The 20,241-nt window shown below is 36.1% G+C and overlaps 1 protein-coding gene across 1 annotated transcript in view; it reads left to right on the top strand.

The window, feature by feature from the left end:
- The window catches only part of LOC107593815 (neural cell adhesion molecule 2), a 62,707-nt gene that overhangs the window by 17,272 nt on the left and 25,194 nt on the right, over positions 1 to 20,241 (top strand). Inside the window, exons 5-9 of the mRNA XM_016283693.1 lie at positions 2,241 to 2,410; positions 9,404 to 9,549; positions 15,544 to 15,694; positions 17,958 to 18,145; positions 18,857 to 18,953. Of these exons, the coding sequence (XP_016139179.1) occupies positions 2,241 to 2,410; positions 9,404 to 9,549; positions 15,544 to 15,694; positions 17,958 to 18,145; positions 18,857 to 18,953 (752 nt within the window). The remainder of the gene's footprint in view (positions 1 to 2,240; positions 2,411 to 9,403; positions 9,550 to 15,543; positions 15,695 to 17,957; positions 18,146 to 18,856; positions 18,954 to 20,241) is intronic.

Here is a 20,241-nt window from a genome sequence, read left to right as displayed (position 1 = left end):
TAGTTTTCTAAATTGCTGAAATTAAAGTGCATTAAATCTGAGGTATTTTTACCGAACAAAGTTCTCTTTAATTCACTCAAACTACAAAATTACAGTTATTAACAACAGAGATGTTAAAGTGTGTTATATGAGTCATGTCACATACTGCAAGTTTGCTGCTAAGATACTGTGTAGATTTACAAATTAATATTTTAAATGCTGTTCAATTTAACAGACATTATTGTTAATTTGATTAGTAAGCATTAAGAAATTATGCTATTATCCAGTTCTATAGTATTTACTCCACAATAAAGATTAAAAAAGGCATTTTCTTATGAATGCATGCATTGTCTCTCTTTTTTGTTTCCTCAAATCCATATTTGTATTAAATTTTGTCATCATTTACTTGTCCTCATGTCGATTTATGACATTTGCATCTGTGCAACACAAAAGGAGGTGTTCTCTTCATTTTCACTGAATAATGACTCTGAGTAAATCATGACAGAATTGTCATTTTCGATATTGCATATCATTCCTCTGAACTCTTTGCTCAGTGTTTCATTGAGTCTCTGCACTTTACGACTGCTTCGTTAGCTTGTTAAAGTCTAATTGAGTCCGTGTTCCTTGGTTTTTCCTGATGGGCCAGCGGTTAATTGTGTCTCTGAACAGAGACCTGTGCTCACTTCCCTTAATTGTGGCCTTGTTATTGTGATTGAATCGTTAGCTATGTGAATCTTCATTTCTATAGTTAGTGTTCTTTTGTCTCTGCACTTTTTGTAGCTTAAACTCAGAAACTCTTAGTTTAACTAACAAGCAGGGTTATTTTAATTAATTATTTGGTTCAGCAAGGATGCATTGAATGATAGATTGCATAGTGTGATAGAAGACTAGGTAGGTAGGCAGGAGCTAAAGCATTTAGGGCCTTATAAGTAAGTAGTAATATTTTGTAACTGATACGGAACTTAATAGGTCCCCAGTGTAGAGACTGTAAAATTGGGGTAATATGATCATATTTTCTTGACCTGGTAGGGACTCAAGCAGCTGCATTTTGGACTACCTGTAGCTTGTTTATTGAAGATGCATGACAACCACCTAGCAGTGCATTACAATAGTCCAGTCTTGAGGTCATAAATGCATAGCTTTTCTGCATCAGAAATAGGCAACATGTTTCCTAGCTTGGCAGTGTTTCTCAAATGGAAGAATGTTGTTTTGTAACGTGAAATTTTCTGCTGTGTAACATATCACCCACATTTTTGACTGCAGAGGAAATAACAGTACATCCATCTAGATGCAAACTGTAGACTAAGAGATTCTGTGTACTCTTTGTTGGTCCAATAAGTAATATCTCTGTCTTAACCGAATTTAAGAAAACTATAGTGGTCATCTAATCGTTTACATTTTTACATTTCACGCTCTGTTAGCTTAGATAATTTAGAAGTTTCACCTGGTCTTGTTGAAATATATAGTTGAGTATCATCAGCATAACAATGGTAACTAATCCCATATTTTCTAGTAATATTACCAAGGGGCAACAGGTATAATGAAAATCGCAGAGGGCCTAAGACAGATCCTTGTGGCACTCCATACTTTACAGGTGTGAATTGCATTGATTCCCCAGTTTCCAGAAAAAAATATTGGTCAGCACAACTGTTTTCAGCATTGATAATAATCAGAAATGTTTCTTGAGCAGCAAATCAGCATATTAGGATTATTTCTGAAGGATCATGTGACACTGAAGTCTGGAGTAATAATGCTGAAAAATCAGCTTTGATCGCAGGAATAAATTACATTTTAACATATTTTCATATAGAAAACAGCTGTTTTAAATTGTAATAATGTTGAACAATTTGTTACTGTATTTAAATCAAATAAATGCAGCCTTGGTGAGCAGAAGAGACTTCTTGTCTTGATCACATGGTCACAACACTTGTTATATTGGACATTTATATGTATCATATATATTTATTCATTTCATTTTAATAAGCTAAAATACAACATATATGTTTTTTAAGTTATGTTGTTACCATCAAATTACTCCTTATAATTATATAAGATGTGTGTTTTTCCCTTAAGAGTCTGTATGCAGTCATGTAGAATTTGCTAATTAATTACCTCGTGGATAGATGGATGTTTTTCCTCCAAATTAATTTACACACCCTAATTGAACTGGGAAGAGATTCATATTCTATAGGCTGTTAACTCAATTACAGATGTGTTCTCAGCTGCAGTCATTCATCTCATCCGATGGTTTGTGTCCACAGGAAGGGTCACGTGATCGAGCGATCGGAGCAGTACGTGCTTAACACACTGGACGGGGGTAAAAGCACGCTGACCATCAAAAACATCCGGCAGGGCGACGGCGGGTCGTACACATGCCGCGCGAGCAACAAGGCCGGGAGCTCCGAGAACCAGCTCTTCCTCAAAGTGTTCGGTGAGGAAACGTTTGCATCTTTTGTACGCTGATTGATTTTTATAAGGTGCTTTGTTGTGGCGTCTCAGAAGAAGTCTTTCCTCATGATGGCGGTACAGACGATTCTTCTTTTCGTTTTCCATTTAGTTGCTTTCCACTCAGATTCTCTTGAAGAAAATGAAGCGATGCATCTTCGGTGATGCAGCGCCGGTGGCGCAGTAAATGTGCCGCTATCTCGAATTACATTTCAGAGAAATGAAAGACCGTTCAATTATCATGAAAAACTCCAGCAGGTTCTTTATGGGACCCACATTCAATTTCTGTTTTCATGAAGCTGCTGTGCATATCCACAAACTGATTATTCTGACTGGACCTCCTGTCTGGGCTTCTTCACACAGTCCGTCATGCTGCGTCAGCAACTGCGTCAGTGTAAGATGACAGACAGGTCTGAGCCAAATGATTGTGTTAAATCGACAGCCATAATAAAGACTTTTGTGTTTCTCACGGATGGGATTGAATCAGGGTGAACGAAAAGGGCTGGAGGTCTTTAGTGGAAGTGAAGTTATAACGTCTGAAACCATCAGTCTGAATAGTCAAGCACAAAGTGCAGCACAATTAGTTTTCACCGATTTATGATTGGCACGATAGTTTTCTAAATTGCTGAAATTAAAGTGCATTAAATCTGAGGTATTTTTACCGAACAAAGTTCTCTTTAATTCACTCAAACTACAAAATTACAGTTATTAACAACAGAGATGTTAAAGTGTGTTATATGAGTCATGTCACATACTGCAAGTTTGCTGCTAAGATACTGTGTAGATTTACAAATTAATATTTTAAATGCTGTTCAATTTAACAGACATTATTGTTAATTTGATTAGTAAGCATTAAGAAATTATGCTATTATCCAGTTCTATAGTATTTACTCCACAATAAAGATTAAAAAAGGCATTTTCTTATGAATGCATGCATTGTCTCTCTTTTTTGTTTCCTCAAATCCATATTTGTATTAAATTTTGTCATCATTTACTTGTCCTCATGTCGATTTATGACATTTGCATCTGTGCAACACAAAAGGAGGTGTTCTCTTCATTTTCAATGAATAATGACTCTGAGTAAATCATGACAGAATTGTCATTTTCGATATTGCATATCATTCCTCTGAACTCTTTGCTCAGTGTTTCATTGAGTCTCTGCACTTTACGACTGCTTCGTTAGCTTGTTAAAGTCTAATTGAGTCCGTGTTCCTTGGTTTTTCCTGATGGGCCAGCGGTTAATTGTGTCTCTGAACAGAGACCTGTGCTCACTTCCCTTAATTGTGGCCTTGTTATTGTGATTGAATCGTTAGCTATGTGAATCTTCATTTCTATAGTTAGTGTTCTTTTGTCTCTGCACTTTTTGTAGCTTAAACTCAGAAACTCTTAGTTTAACTAACAAGCAGGGTTATTTTAATTAATTATTTGGTTCAGCAAGGATGCATTGAATGATAGATTGCATAGTGTGATAGAAGACTAGGTAGGTAGGCAGGAGCTAAAGCATTTAGGGCCTTATAAGTAAGTAGTAATATTTTGTAACTGATACGGAACTTAATAGGTCCCCAGTGTAGAGACTGTAAAATTGGGGTAATATGATCATATTTTCTTGACCTGGTAGGGACTCAAGCAGCTGCATTTTGGACTACCTGTAGCTTGTTTATTGAAGATGCATGACAACCACCTAGCAGTGCATTACAATAGTCCAGTCTTGAGGTCATAAATGCATAGCTTTTCTGCATCAAAACAGGCAACATGTTTCCTAGCTTGGCAGTGTTTCTCAAATGGAAGAATGTTGTTTTGTAACGTGAAATTTTCTGCTGTGTAACATATCACCCACATTTTTGACTGCAGAGGAAATAACAGTACATCCATCTAGATGCAAACTGTAGACTAAGAGATTCTGTGTACTCTTTGTTGGTCCAATAATTAATATCTCTGTCTTAACCGAATTTAAGAAAACTATAGTGGTCATCTAATCGTTTACATTTTTACATTTCACGCTCTGTTAGCTTAGATAATTTAGAAGTTTCACCTGGTCTTGTTGAAATATATAGTTGAGTATCATCAGCATAACAATGGTAACTAATCCCATATTTTCTAGTAATATTACCAAGGGGCAACAGGTATAATGAAAATCGCAGAGGGCCTAAGACAGATCCTTGTGGCACTCCATACTTTACAGGTGTGAATTGCATTGATTCCCCAGTTTCCAGAAAAAAATATTGGTCAGCACAACTGTTTTCAGCATTGATAATAATCAGAAATGTTTCTTGAGCAGCAAATCAGCATATTAGGATTATTTCTGAAGGATCATGTGACACTGAAGTCTGGAGTAATAATGCTGAAAAATCAGCTTTGATCGCAGGAATAAATTACATTTTAACATATTTTCATATAGAAAACAGCTGTTTTAAATTGTAATAATGTTGAACAATTTGTTACTGTATTTAAATCAAATAAATGCAGCCTTGGTGAGCAGAAGAGACTTCTTGTCTTGATCACATGGTCACAACACTTGTTATATTGGACATTTATATGTATCATATATATTTATTCATTTCATTTTAATAAGCTAAAATACAACATATATGTTTTTTAAGTTATGTTGTTACCATCAAATTACTCCTTATAATTATATAAGATGTGTGTTTTTCCCTTAAGAGTCTGTATGCAGTCATGTAGAATTTGCTAATTAATTACCTCGTGGATAGATGGATGTTTTTCCTCCAAATTAATTTACACACCCTAATTGAACTGGGAAGAGATTCATATTCTATAGGCTGTTAACTCAATTACAGATGTGTTCTCAGCTGCAGTCATTCATCTCATCCGATGGTTTGTGTCCACAGGAAGGGTCACGTGATCGAGCGATCGGAGCAGTACGTGCTTAACACACTGGACGGGGGTAAAAGCACGCTGACCATCAAAAACATCCGGCAGGGCGACGGCGGGTCGTACACATGTCGCGCGAGCAACAAGGCCGGGAGCTCCGAGAACCAGCTCTTCCTCAAAGTGTTCGGTGAGGAAACGTTTGCATCTTTTGTACGCTGATTGATTTTTATAAGGTGCTTTGTTGTGGCGTCTCAGAAGAAGTCTTTCCTCATGATGGCGGTACAGACGATTCTTCTTTTCGTTTTCCATTTAGTTGCTTTCCACTCAGATTCTCTTGAAGAAAATGAAGCGATGCATCTTCGGACGCGCCGGTGGCGCAGTAAATGTGCCGCTATCTCGAATTACATTTCAGAGAAATGAAAGACCGTTCAATTATCATGAAAAACTCCAGCAGGTTCTTTATGGGACCCACATTCAATTTCTGTTTTCATGAAGCTGCTGTGCATATCCACAAACTGATTATTCTGACTGGACCTCCTGTCTGCCTGATTAAAACACAGATCCTTTGTGGAAAAAAAATATTTAGGGAATCCTCCGATGGAAATAAAAAATATATAAATAAAAATATAGAATAACTTTAATATATATAAAAAAATAGACAGTTTGTTAACAGATATTCAGCAATACAGTCCGTTTATAAATACTGGTATATATTAAATTGTAATTATATGATATAATTAATAATTGTATTGCATTATTATTATTATTATTATTAATAATGTATAATTAATACTAATAAAAATAATAATCAATATGTTTTTTTGACTTTATTATTTTTGTTATTTTTAAATATTACAATTTAGGTTTAATTCATTTTTTATTTAGTATTGAGTTTTACTTTTATTGTTTATTATTTTATTATTATTATTTTACCATTTTCAGTAATTGTAGCGCTTCAACTTAAACTTATTTCAATCAGTTGCCAAGGCAGTATTTCTGTTTATTAATTGATATTTTATTTTATTTCAATTAACGAATGTTTATTGTTTACTTCGATCAACAATAATAGTTTTGTTTCTATTAATATTTTTATTTCTAATAATAGTTTATTTCTTGTGAATATACTGCTTTGAATTTCGAACGTCTTGGTATTCATGATTAAAGCCAGTCAAAAATAATTGATTTAAAACTGAAATGATTAAATACCAAAACTTTTTCTATGCTACTTTTCATTGGACATCCAAAGGCTGCCTATTGAAAACTTACAAACTTCTAGTTAAGCCTTGTATTAAGAGCAAGCAATCTGGGGAGCGTTTCCCAAACACATCTGTGGTCACAAGTTCCATCGTTACCAATAGAGTTGAATGGAATTTGTCACCGTAGTTATCTAGCAAAGCTTTTGGGAGTTAGTAGTAGTATTAGGGTTAAGCGTCTGCTCTTGACAGTAATGAGAGCGGTTTCTCTGGCTGGTTTTGAGGTTCATACGGTGCTCTGTGTTTGGTGTGAGAGTGATCTGCTGACCTCGCTGTCATTACAGTCCTCGTGTTTACAGCGTGTCGTCTGTCATCTGTACGCTGTCGCCACTCTCAGGAGAGCATGTTGAGAAGACGAGCACGACATATGAGCATCAGTTCACTGTCAACAGGAGCTTCACAGTCATTCATTCTGCATTCAAAATATGGGCACCCAGAAAATGGGTTGATTTATGCTAGTTACAGGAATACTAGCTTATTTTTACCTCATGCATCGGTTAACATTTTCATATTAGCTTAAAGCCTGTCAAATTTTGTCAAATACACTACACAACCACTGCATTTGCACAATACATCCATTTTAAATCATTTATTTTAGCCCAATTCAAGAAAAAATCATTCAAATTTCAGTGTAGTATATACACACAAATCGGAAATACGATAAAAAAATAATCATTATATATAATAAATGTGAAAATAATAACCGTTCGGGGTCTGGCAACTATTTATGGGCAGTAAATAAACACCAATGCCAGGGTTATTATCATTAACTAAAACTAAAAAATTAAAATAAGTTAAAGCTAAATAGTAATGTTTAAAAAGAACAAAAAACAACAAAAGTCAAAACCACATAACAAAATGACTAAAAATGAAATTAAGATGAAAAGGGAAAATATAAACTTTAAAATGAATTCATAATTATTATAAATTATGACATAACAATGTATAATAGTAAATAAATAATCAAATTAAATATCACGGACTAATACACATCCTGATCAAAAATTTAAGTTTATTTATATTGAATAGTATTTAATCATATTCAATACAATTATTTTCATGACATTATATAATTCTAAATTATATAATTACAAATTAATAAATTTTTAGTGTTTATAAACTGACTGTAATGCTTTACTTGTCAACAAACGATTAAAGTGTAACCAACCGTTGTCCATTTTCCACCAAAATAATGTTCTTGAATGATGCCACAGTGGTTCTAATTGGTTGCTAGGGTGTAATTTAGCAGTTGCTAGGGTGTTGTGTGTGGTTATGTGGTTCAGAACACCTTAGCCACACTCTGGCATCCTCTTTTGCAGAGTTTCTTACGTGCAAAGGTCACTGTGTTTTGAACAGCAATACATCGCTGAAGTTTCCTGGAGTGTTTCCCGGCTCGCGGTGTTTGTCTTTGCTGGAGTGTGTGTATGTAGCAGACGCATGCGTTTCTGCTGCGTCTCCCGCTACAAATAACTCCTTGATCTCTGCAGACACTGTTCAAGGGCCCGCGCTGTGAAGAGCTGTTTCTGCTGGCTTTCATTCACTCCAGCATGGACTTATTCAGCGGCGCTCGGTGCGAGAGCAGCAACGGCTCTTATGCTTGAAACTTGTTTGCCCTCGACTCTGCTGGCGCTTAAGGCAAAACCAAGAAAGATACATAGAGCAGCTTATCTGTAAGACACACACACGCAGACTTCTAACAGGGTTTATCGGTGAGTTCAGCATTAAACAAGGCCTTCCTGATGTGAGCGTGTGCCACTAAAACTCTCCGGCTAAAGGGAGTTCATTGAGAAGACATCGCATCTACAGGGAAGACATTCAGAGCATAAAGACATTTTCAAAAGATTTTTATTAAAGAAAATTAAGAATTGGAAAAAATAAAAAAAGATTGCATAAACTAAATCAAGATTTTTGTATAATAAGAAATTAAGGGGAAGAAAAGGTTTTTATTATTGAAAATGTTAAAAAAAAATGCATAAAGAAAGGTTTTTGTCATTATAAATTGGAAGAAAATATTTTGTAATAAGAAAATTAAGGGTTTTATTATTTAATTGAGGGGGGGGGGGTTTGCCTAGCAAAAATAAAGGATTTTAATTATAAATTAAACAAAAATTTGGGAAAAGCAATGAAAGGTTTTTATTATTGTAAAAAGCATAAATAATAATTTTTACTATAATAAATTGGGGGGAACATTTTTCATAAAGAAAATTATTATTATACAAAAATATATTTTGCATAAGGTAACTTTTATAACTAATTATTTTTGTTACCATTAAAAGCATTAAACTGCATTATACTGTACCTCCAAATGTCTTTAGAAATTCTGTTCAGTTCTTTGCAATTCTCGATAATTGCAACAATTGTTATTACATTTGCATTAATGCAGTCTTTTTTTCTTTTTTACTTTATCGCTAGACCGACAGACAGATATATTTACACTAGTACCAAAAGTGTAAATCTTTTCTGTTTCTGACGTGGTTTGCACATGACGATGACAATTGCAGCATTCAACTACAAAAGCAGATGTGAAATAAATTAATCATAAATATAATTTATTGTGATGCTTAATTGTGCTAAAAAAAATTAAAACAGACGCATTTTGTATAATTTCTCAATTTGCTCACCTTGCTCTCTCTCTCTCTCTCTCTCTCTCTCTCTCTCTCTCTATATATATATATATATATATAATATATTATTTTAATTTGCTCTCATTTGTTTCTAAAATGAGAATGAGAAACCGAATCTGTTTAAGTGTAAGTGTGATGTCCTCTATCAGACAGAACATTGTATTTAGTGCAAAATGAGGTGTAATTCAAAGCAGTTACTCTAAAATAAACTCACAGAAACGTCTGCAGTGACTCAAAGCCGTTCACTCGTCCGTCTGTCTGTCTGTTCAGTCCAGCCGCACATCACTCAGCTGAGGAACGTGACGGCTGTGGAGGGAAGCGCTGCTATGATCTCCTGCACAGCGGAGGGAGAACCGCTGCCTGAGATCTCGTGGAGGAGAGCCAGTGACGGACAGACGTTCACAGATGGAGATAAGGTGAATAACACACAGATCTGATGCAACTCATCCAAAACTGAAGATGTCTCATCATTCACTCAGGTTTGAAACAACATTAGAGTGAGTAAATAATGGCAGAGTTTTAGTTTTTTAGCTGAACTAGCCCTTAAAAATGAAAATTTGCTGTTAATTTGCTCACCCTCAGTCCATTCAAGATTTTACTTTTTTTTTTTCTTCAGTAGAACAGTAAAGAAGATTTTTAGCTGAAGGTGTGCTCCTTGTTGATTCATAAAATGCAAGTCAATGGCTACCGACACTTTGAGAGACAAAAAAGCACATACAGGCATCACAAAGTGACTCCTGATGATATGTTGAGGTCTTAATTTAACTGAAAAATGAGTGTTTACTATTGTCATTTTGCATTATTGACACTATTTTCCTAATTAATGCTGTTCAGTTGCTTTGTCACAATCTGTATTGTTAAAAGCGCTATATAAATAAAGGTGACTTGACTTGACTTATGAAGTCAAACAAATTATTTACAACATTATTACCTGTAATCCAGAGCCTCAGGCAAATGGTTCAGTTCTTGAACGAATCATTCTTTTGAACCGGTTCATCAAATCAGACTGAATCATCTGAATCAGTTCACGTCTCGAGCAGCACAGATCTACAAGTTACTCAATCAAACTCTCTTTCAGACACCTGACAGTCACTGCGACTGGAAATGAGTCTGATTCTGTGATGAATGAACTGATTCAATGCTTCAGTTCCTCCAGCAGTCACTGAACTGAGGAAGCAGTTCGACTCGGACCCAACACTTGAACGAAGGGACAAATTAACGTATTTATGGTTTCTCACGGTTTATGTAAAAAGTTGAGCTGATGAAGGCTAGTTTATTCACTTTATACGATTTAGACATGTAAAAAATTCACGTTTCACATCATTATCGGTGCCTTAATATTATAATTGCATGTATGTTACATCATTGTGTGATTGATTACATAAACAAATTAGTGAATTTAACCAGTTCATTGAAATGAACTGTCTGAACGAATCAGTTCACGGAAAATAATCAGATTTCACGGTTTGCCTGAGGCTCTGGATTAAAAGTAATAATGTTGTAAATAATAATCTGTTTATTGCACAGACTGATTGTTTCACTTCATAAGATCTCGATAATATCATCAGGAGCCACGGGAATTAATTTTATGTTGCCTGTATGTTTTTTTTTTTTTTTTTTGACTCTCAAAGTGCCGGTAGCCATTGACTTGCATTAAATGAATCACCAAGGATCACGGTTTCAGCTAAAAATCTTCGTTACTGTAACTTCATTACCTACATCTTGGATGGCCTGAGGGACAGTAAATTAACAGCAACTGTTCACTTTTGGGTGAACTATCCCTTTAAATCTCACCTGCAGTATTGATGCGGTACAGTGATCGTGTAGCTCTTCCTGTTCCATAATCATTAGCACAGGCAGCATTTCTAATGATTTCATCATTACAGGACTCAGGTACATGACAGCTCCTCAAAGTCCTGTTCAGCGTTGTGTAGATAATCACTGGTGTTCAGTCGTCTGTGTCGGCCACGCCTCCCGTTTCCACTCATTTCCCTCCAGCAGAACAGCATCCTGCAGCAGCTGATGATGAACACACACTGTACAGCAGTCTGAGACACATGAGAAAGTCATGGAGCTGATGAACCAAATGAGCAGAATCTGTCTGTCTGTCTGTCTGTCTGTCTGTCTGTCTGTCTGTCTGTCTGTCTGTCTATGTATCTATTTATCTATGTGTATGTCTGTCTGTCTGTCTATCTATCTATGTATCTGTCTGTCTGTCTGTATTTCTATATATCTTTCTGTCTGTCTGTATCTGTCTATCTGTCTGTCTGTCTGTCTGTCTGTATTTCTATCTATCTTTCTCTCTGTCTGTCTGTCTGTATCTGTCTGTCTGTGTCTGTCTGTCAGTCTGACTGTCTGTATCTGTGTCTGTCTATCTGTCTGTCTGCCTGTATTTATATCTATCTGTCTGTCTGTCTGTCTGTTTCTGTCTATCTGTCTGTCTGTCTGTATTTCTATCTATCTATCTGTCTTTCTGTCTGTCTGTCTGTCTATCTATCTGTCTGTCTGTCTGTCTGTCTGTCTGTCTATATCTATCTATCTATCTATCTATCTATCTATCTATCTATCTATCTATCTATCTATCTATCTATCTATCTATCTATCTATCTATCTATCTATCTATCTATCTATCTATCTATCTATCTATCTATCTATCTATCTATCTATCTATCTATCTATCTATCTATCTATCTATCTATCTATCTATCTATCTATCTATCTATCTATCTATCTGTCTGTCTGTCTGTCTGTCTGTCTGTCTAGCTATCTATCTGTCTGTCTGTCTGTCTGTTTCTGTCTATCTGTCTGTCTGTCTGTATTTCTATCTATCTATCTGTCTTTCTGTCTGTCTGTCTGTCTATCTATCTGTCTGTCTGTCTGTCTGTCTGTGTTTGTCTATCTGTGTCTGTCTATCTATCTATCTATCTATCTGTCTGTCTGTCTGTCTGTCTGTCTGTCTGTCTGTCTGCATTTCTATCTATCTATCTTTCTGTCTGTCTGTCTGTGTTTGTCTATCTGTGTCTGTCTATCTGTCTGTCTGTCTGTATTTCTATCTATCTTTCTGTCTGTCTGTCTGTCTGTATCTGTCTGTCTGTGTCTGTCTATCTGTCTCTCTGTCTTTCTATCTATCTATATGTCTATATGTCTGTCTGTCTATCTATCTATCTGTCTGTCTGTCTGTCTGTGTTTGTCTATCTGTGTCTGTCTATCTATGTGTCTGTCTATCTATGTGTCTGTCTATCTATCTATCTATCTATCTATCTATCTATCTATCTATAGATATTTCCTGGGAAACTCCTTGAAGACCCTAGCAACTTCTTAGCACCACACTATAAAAAACACTTGTAACACCCCAACAACAATATAGATATCCCCTTACAGACACCTAGAACACCCTAGCAAATGCTTAGCAACATAATATATTTAACCATTTAAAAATCCCCTTGTGTACACCTTGCAACCACCTAACAACACCCTAGCAACTATTCACAACACCTTAGTAACCATATAGAAATTCCCTGGCAGAACACCTAGAACACACCTAGCAACCTCCTAAAAACAGCCTAGTAACTATTCAGAACACCTTAGTAACCATATAGATATCCCTTTGCAGACATCTAGAACACCCTAGCAGCTGCTTAGCAACACAGTATAAAAACCATTCATAACACACTAGCAACCATATAGATATCCCTTGCAGACACCTAGAACACCCTAGCAAACGCTTAGCAACATAATATATTTAACCATTTAAAAATCCCCTTGTGTACACCTTGCAACCACCTAACAACACCCTAGCAACTATTCACAACACCTTAGTAACCATATAGAAATCCCTGGCAGAACACCCTAGCAGCTGCAGAACAACACACTATAAAAACACTCACAACACCCTAGCAACCACATACCAACGCCCTTGCAATCACTTAGAACGCCTTAGTTACCATATAGATTTTCCCTAGCCAACATCTACAAAGGACCACATAGCAACACAATGAAATCCACTCATAACACCCTAGCAAGTGCATAGCAACCACCCACGACACACAGTCAAACTCCAGTCATATTTTCTTCAGTAGATGTGTTTTTGTGCTTTTACACGTGTGTATGTGTTTGCGTCATGTTCTCCAGGCATGAAACACCAGGCGCAGGTGCGTCAGCTCTTGTTGTCCGTGTAAAAATTAATCTCATGCATTAGTGTGAAGGGAGGAAAGCCTGCGGGTCATCTCCTAGCCTACAATAACGGCCCCTGTCAAATAAAACACACAGTCGGTGCAGGACTGTCAGGCGCTGAAGCTAGTGCTGCACTCTAGACCGCGAGGCATCAAGCGGAGGGTGGACACATATCGATTTTTCAGGGAAGGCGAAGAACACTGATCGTTAAAGTGGGCGTTGGGGGACGGACACCATCTAATCCCTTTATATTCAAAAGTTCCCTATCTCACCGCAAGCACAGATAGTGTGACCACATTACAGTCGGAAAGTGCTGCATTTATATTCATTGTAGCTCGTTTGCTCTTGTGGACCGATGCATTACCTGATTAACGCAAACTCATTTTGCTGTTTTCCTTGGATTGCTAATATGATTCTGTCTGGGTTAGTGTAGTTAACTAAAAATAAAACCATAAAAAACAATTTGCTATTTGAAATAAAAGCAAACAAAAACTTTTTTCATCTAGTTGCCAAGGCAACATTTCTCATTTTCATTAATTTATCCTGATGTACTAAAATAACTAAAACAGAGTTTATTTTTGTATTTGTTTTTTATTTATGATGTTGTTTTTATGCAGGGATGTTTGTGAGAGATTCTGTAGTTTTTTATTTATTTGGTTTGTTCACATACACCGCCGGTTGTGTGTTTGTGTGAACTGTGTATTTTTACACCTTACAGCGTATAGCCATATAGCAATGCTCTAGCAAACATCTAGGACAACCGCATGGCAACACTCTAAAAATCACTTATAACATCTTAACAACTGCATAGCAACATCCTAGCAACTACTCAGAACACTTTAGTAACTATACGCCCTTGCAAACACCAAGAACACGCTAGCAACTGCAAAGCAACACCCTAGCAACTATTCAGAACACCTTAGTAACTGCATGCCCTAGCAGACACCTAGAACACCCTAGCAACCGCATAGCAACACCCTAGCAACTGCTCAGAAGACATTAGCAACCGCATGCCCTAGCAAACCCCTAGAACACCCTAGCAACCGCATAGCAACACCCCAGCATCTACTCAGAACACTTTAGTAGCTATACACCTTAACAAGCACCTAGAACACCCTAGCAACCGCATAGTAACACCCAAGCAACTACTCAGAACACTTTAGTAACTATACGCCCTAGTAAACACCTAGAACACCCTAGCAACTACTCAGAGCACCTTAGTAACTGCATGCCCTAGCAGACACCTAGAACACCCTAGCAACCGCATAGCAACACCCTAGTAACTACTCAGAAGACATTAGCAACCGCATGCCCTAGCAAACCCCTAGAACACCCTAGCAACCGCATAGCAACACCCTAGTAACTACTCAGAAGACATTAGCAACCGCATGCCCTAGCAAACCCCTAGAACACCCTAGCAACCGCATAGCAACACCCTAGTAACTACTCAGAACACTTTAGTAGCTATACACCCTAGCAACTATTCAGAACACCTTAGTAACTGTATGCCCTAGCAGACACCTAGAACACCCTAGCAACCGCATAGCAACACCCTAGCAACTGCATAGCAACACCCTAGCAACTGCTCAGAAGACATTAGCAACCGCATGCCCTAGCAAACCCCTAGAACACCCTAGCAACCGCATAGCAACACCCTAGTAACTACTCAGAACACTTTAGTAGCTATACACCTTAGCAAACACCTAGAACACCCTAGCAACCACATAGTAACACCCAAGCAACTACTCAGAACACTTTAGTAACTATACGCCCTAGTAAACACCTAGAACACCCTAGCAATTACTCAGAGCACCTTAGTAACCATATGGCCCAGCAAACCCCTAGAACACCCTTGCAACTGTATAGCAACACCCTAGCAAATACTCAGAACACATTAGTAACATATGCCCTAGAAAACCCCTAGAACACCCTAGCAACCGCATAGTAACACCCTGGCAACTAAGTAGAACACTATAATAACCATATAGAAATGCCCTAGCAAACACCGGGAACACCCTTAAATAAAATAACTAAAACTACAACCGCAATGAAAATGAATGAAAATTATATAGACCCAAAACATTGATTTAAAAACTGCATATCATATAAATAAAAATGTTATAAATATAAATAATAAATATATTTATTTGTAGTATGTCAATGATTGTGCTTGTGTCTGTCTGTGTGTGCATGACAGTGGCAGTGTTTGTTTCGCTGATGTGTTTGTGTTTTTGTAGAGTCAGGACGGCCGCGTGGAAGTGCGCGGGCGCCACGGAAAATCCATGCTGACCATCAGCGGCGTTCAACTCTCAGACTGGGGCCGATTCGACTGTGAAGCTCTCAGCAGGATCGGGGGCCATCAGAAGAGCATGTTCCTGGATATCGAGTGTAAGATGCACACATCTACACCAACTACAAATATACCATCGCATTGCTTTCAGTGTTGGGTACGTTACTCTAAAAAAGCAATTAATTACTAGCTACTAACTACATCCTCAACAGTGAAATTAGATTAAAAATTACTCTTTTTAAAAGGCAGTGCATTACTTATTACTAATTGTTTTTAAATTCTATATCTAGCAATACATGGATAGACATGAAACTGCTCTTTAATGTTTTCAAATAAATAATATAAAATCACATAAATTATTCTTAAACTGACCAAAGTATATAAAGGGTCAAGGCTGCATTAAAAACATAATGTTAAATTCACTATCGTTTTACATAGAATTGTTCTATAGTCTATACAGTATTACATCAGAAGTAACTTACGGAAAAATTAAGAGTAATCCAGAAAAGTAATCAGATTACAGTAACTATTTTGTAATGCATTACACCCATCACTGTTTCTCTGTGGCCTTTTCAAAGTGCCTCTTGCTTTCATAATTATTTTACCCCACAATTGTTCTTGATTGGCCTCGGGGGGGAAAAAAAAAACCTCAACGGAGCCAATTATGGAAGGAATTCTTCCCAAGTAATTAATTCCTCAGGTTCTTATTAATTTCCAGGTCCGTCTCCTGAAATACCAACACGTTGTTGAGGTCACTTGTTTTCTGTATCTCTTTTCATTGCTTCAAATTCTTTTGTCTGCGTTTCATTCATTGGGATAACATTTATGTCACTCATGTTAAATGCGATGAGATGCCAATAAAGCTCCTCGTTTCCCTGAATGCTCGCGCTGACCTTGACATGGGCTCGCGGAGGGAGTGTCTTCATGTCGTGCACTTAGAGGTTCACGGCTAGCGTGTGAAAAAGGAGGTTGTGAATAAGCGTGGCAGGAGGCAGCCGAGCGTTACCGGATGCTAATGAGCTCATTTATTTAGTACAGGCTCGTCTCTGCGCTGCTCCTCAGATGAGACGGACGACCCCGCATCAGTCTCTCTAATGGAAGCCTTCTAGTCGGCGTAAAGCAGGAATAATGCCGTATGAATGCAGACGCCCTCGGTGCTTAAACCTGAAGCTTCTGCGAAAAATGCATTTCGTCTTTATGACTCTGTTTACTGTAGACGCTGTCTGACGCATAATGGAGTGAGACTGTAACGTCTTTCCTTGTTGCAATCAATACTACTCTTCTCTGGAGGCTGTTTTATGTACATGATTCACATCAACATTCCCTATTGCATGGAAAGAAATTCAAGCTACTGAGTCGCAAGTAGTTCAGGCTGGTGTTATTTTATTATAGATATTACATTTTGTTATAGTTTTTCATTATTTTTACTGTTTGTTTTTATTATTTGCATTTTTATTTTTATTTTATTTAATGTTTTAGTAATTTAGTCAGTTGTGTTTTTGCCATTAGTATTAATTTTTATTTAAGTTTTAGTTGCAATAACATGCATGAAAAAAATCGACAATCGCATGTAGTACAGGCCAGTGTAATTTTAGTATAATTGTATGTTTACATTTACATTTATTCATTTAGCAGATGATTTTATCCAAAGCAACTTTTAAAGGAATACAACTAGCCAATACAACAGCACTATTATAGTTTTTAGTTCATATTTCGTATTAATATTTTGAATTAGTTTTTTATATTTTCAGTTTTTGTTTTAATTTTAGGTATTTTAATTTATTTATGTTTTTATTTTAGTCAATATAGTTTTTAATTAATTTTAATTACAATTATTATTTTTTTTTTTTTTAGTTATTTTAATACAAAAATGAAAAAAAATGTTCAGGTATATTAAAAATGTGGATTTTTTTATTTTAATTTTTACATTTATTTTATTCAAAGTAATGATAACCATATTTATTATGCTTGTGTTGAAGCCCTGATGCAAGACATTTTAAAGGGCATTTATTTTTAATTCCACAACAAGCTTCTAATGGCTGGTTTTACATGGTTTTTAGCTGGTAGCGCTTAATTGAAAAGCCTGGGAAACTTCATTAAAAGCAGAAGTACAAAGAAACAGCATGTAACAGTGAAATGAATGTGTAGAATGACTGAAATAATTTCAAGTCTACTCCAGTAATCTTAGTTTTAAGTTCACTCTTTACAGTGTAGATGGCTGATCAGTTGGATTTCGAGGACCTTGGACCTCCTGAAATGGTCCAAAATCCTGTTTTTAATGCTTGGTGACATTGCATCCATTAGGATAACATTGCCAACCTCCAGTTCTATTTTGCTCAGTCTCTGTCTTTCTTTCACCAGATGCGCCGAAGTTCCAGACCAATCAAACCATCTTCTACTCATGGGAGGGAAACCCGGTGAACATCAGCTGCGATGTGAAGTCCAACCCTCCGGCGACCATGCTGTGGAGACGAGACCGCTTCACCATCTCCAGTCAAGGAACCAGCAACATCCGCATCCACGCCGCAGACGGCCGATCGCTTCTCGAGGTTTTAGTACTTTATTTACGTTGCACATATTGAATTCTTTTCAAACCGTTTTGCTCAGCCACGTCAGTAGTTGACCTGAAAAAAACAACAACTAACTAACCGTAAAAGTTGGTTTATGCTGCATTATTGCATATCAATTGACAATTAAAAATTAAAATGCGTAAAATTGAGTATAGTGTATAGAGTAGCTAAAAACTTAAGCATCTTGTGAAGAATATGTTTCAAGTCTGAAGTTCTAGTTTGGTGCTGATGTAGGACCGGTTTTATTTTAGGATCACTATTGTAGTTTTTTTATTAATATCTTGAATTTGGATTTTAGAATTAGGATTTTAGAATTTTATTTTTTAGGTTTTATTTTTAGATTTACAATTTTGATTATATTTGAGTTCAAGTTATAGTTATGTGTTTTTGTTATTTATTTATATCTGTATAGTAACTGTTTTTAATATATATTTTTACATTTTCATTTTAATTCCAGGTAAAGTTTTAGTTGTGGGTTTTTACCTTATTTGTTTGTTTTAAATATGTCTGTGTAGTTTTGATTAATTGTGCATGCTCTTTCTGGTGACGCAGGTTGACCAGGGAAGTCTTTCTGGTGAAACTAATTAATACAAAAAACATCCAAAACAAAAGGTGCTGGTTAGCACATAATTTCACTACTAAAACAATGTTTTCTCATTCTCCTCACCTCTGGTTTGTGTTGATCCACAGGTCACTCCGGTGTCCGACCGGGATTTTGGACGCTACAACTGCACAGCCAGAAACAACATCGGCGCTCGATACCAGGAGTTTATATTAGCACAGGCAGGTCTGTGTTTACCAGGAACACCAAACTTCACTTGATCAAAACACACCTTTTTCATTTTCAATCCTGGTTTCACTGGTTTTACAGTTTAGTTTGCAGGACTTAGCTGGAAGTAAACTAGATGTCCACCAACAGAACTCTGTGTATTCGGATTTGTTTTCTGTCTGTGAAACGATCGATACTTCACAGCTAACACGGAACATTTCACTAATGTTTTTTTTTTAAGTTCTATATATGTCAGGACAAAACATTCTTAATGTTTATGGAATGTTTGTATAACATTATTAATATTTGATATACATTCTCATAACATTGAGATAAAACATTATTAGATCAGCATTCTTGGATTGTATTTATGATGTTATTTTAACTTGAATGTTCTAAGAACATTTTTATAACGTTTAAATAACATCATAATCACGACAATAAAACTGCACATTTTAACATTCTTAGAATTTAAAAAAAGCAACTTTTAAGTGACGTTATATTTTTAAAATAAATAAAGTTAGTTGAATGCTGTACGGAATGCTTATGTAACCTTTAAATAGCATTTTAATCGCCATGAGAAAACTGGACATTTTAGAGTTTTTAGAATATTAAAAATAAATGTTCAGATAATGTTACAATTTGGGTGAAAATAGAGTTAGTTCAACATTTTTAGAAACGTTTTTTGTTTTATTTTGAGATACTATTGTAGTTTTTTGTTAATATTTTGAATTAGAATTAATTTTTCTATTTTCATTTAATTTTAGTTAAAGTTTTAGGGCCAGTTTTACTAAGCAGGGCAAATTACCGCGAGAGCGCAATTCCAAAACAGCGCAGATGTGCGTGGATATTTCTGCGAGTGATTTACTAACACTGCTTAAATTAAAGAACACAGACGCAACATCTCATTTACATATCGACCAATGCAATATACCAAGCGCAGAGCAAATTAGCTAGTCACAAATAAAGAAATAAAGAAGCCACAGTACGTTGAAAAGAACCGGAGGCCAAAAAAATGAAGTTTTGATAGACCTGGTATTGCGTGACTCCTAGTTGAGGGTTCCAAGTCGTCTTTTATTTCCTGAAGCAAATTAAAAATAATATGGCTTGACAAACCATATGTTCGGATAATGTGTTCTTCTGGGATTTAAAATTAATTAATATGAGCGTAAAAAATCCTCACGTCTGCAAAATAGTTTAAGACATGCTTTTATGGGCATTAAATATATAAATATATAAATATATATTTATATACACACACACACACACACTCACACTCTCTCACACACACACACACACACACACA

The sequence above is a fragment of the Sinocyclocheilus grahami genome, unplaced genomic scaffold (genome assembly GCF_001515645.1).
Source record: "Sinocyclocheilus grahami isolate Dianchi unplaced genomic scaffold, SAMN03320097.WGS_v1.1 scaffold176.1, whole genome shotgun sequence".
Lineage (NCBI taxonomy): Eukaryota > Metazoa > Chordata > Actinopteri > Cypriniformes > Cyprinidae > Sinocyclocheilus > Sinocyclocheilus grahami.
This window is presented reverse-complemented; position numbering and strand designations above follow the sequence as displayed.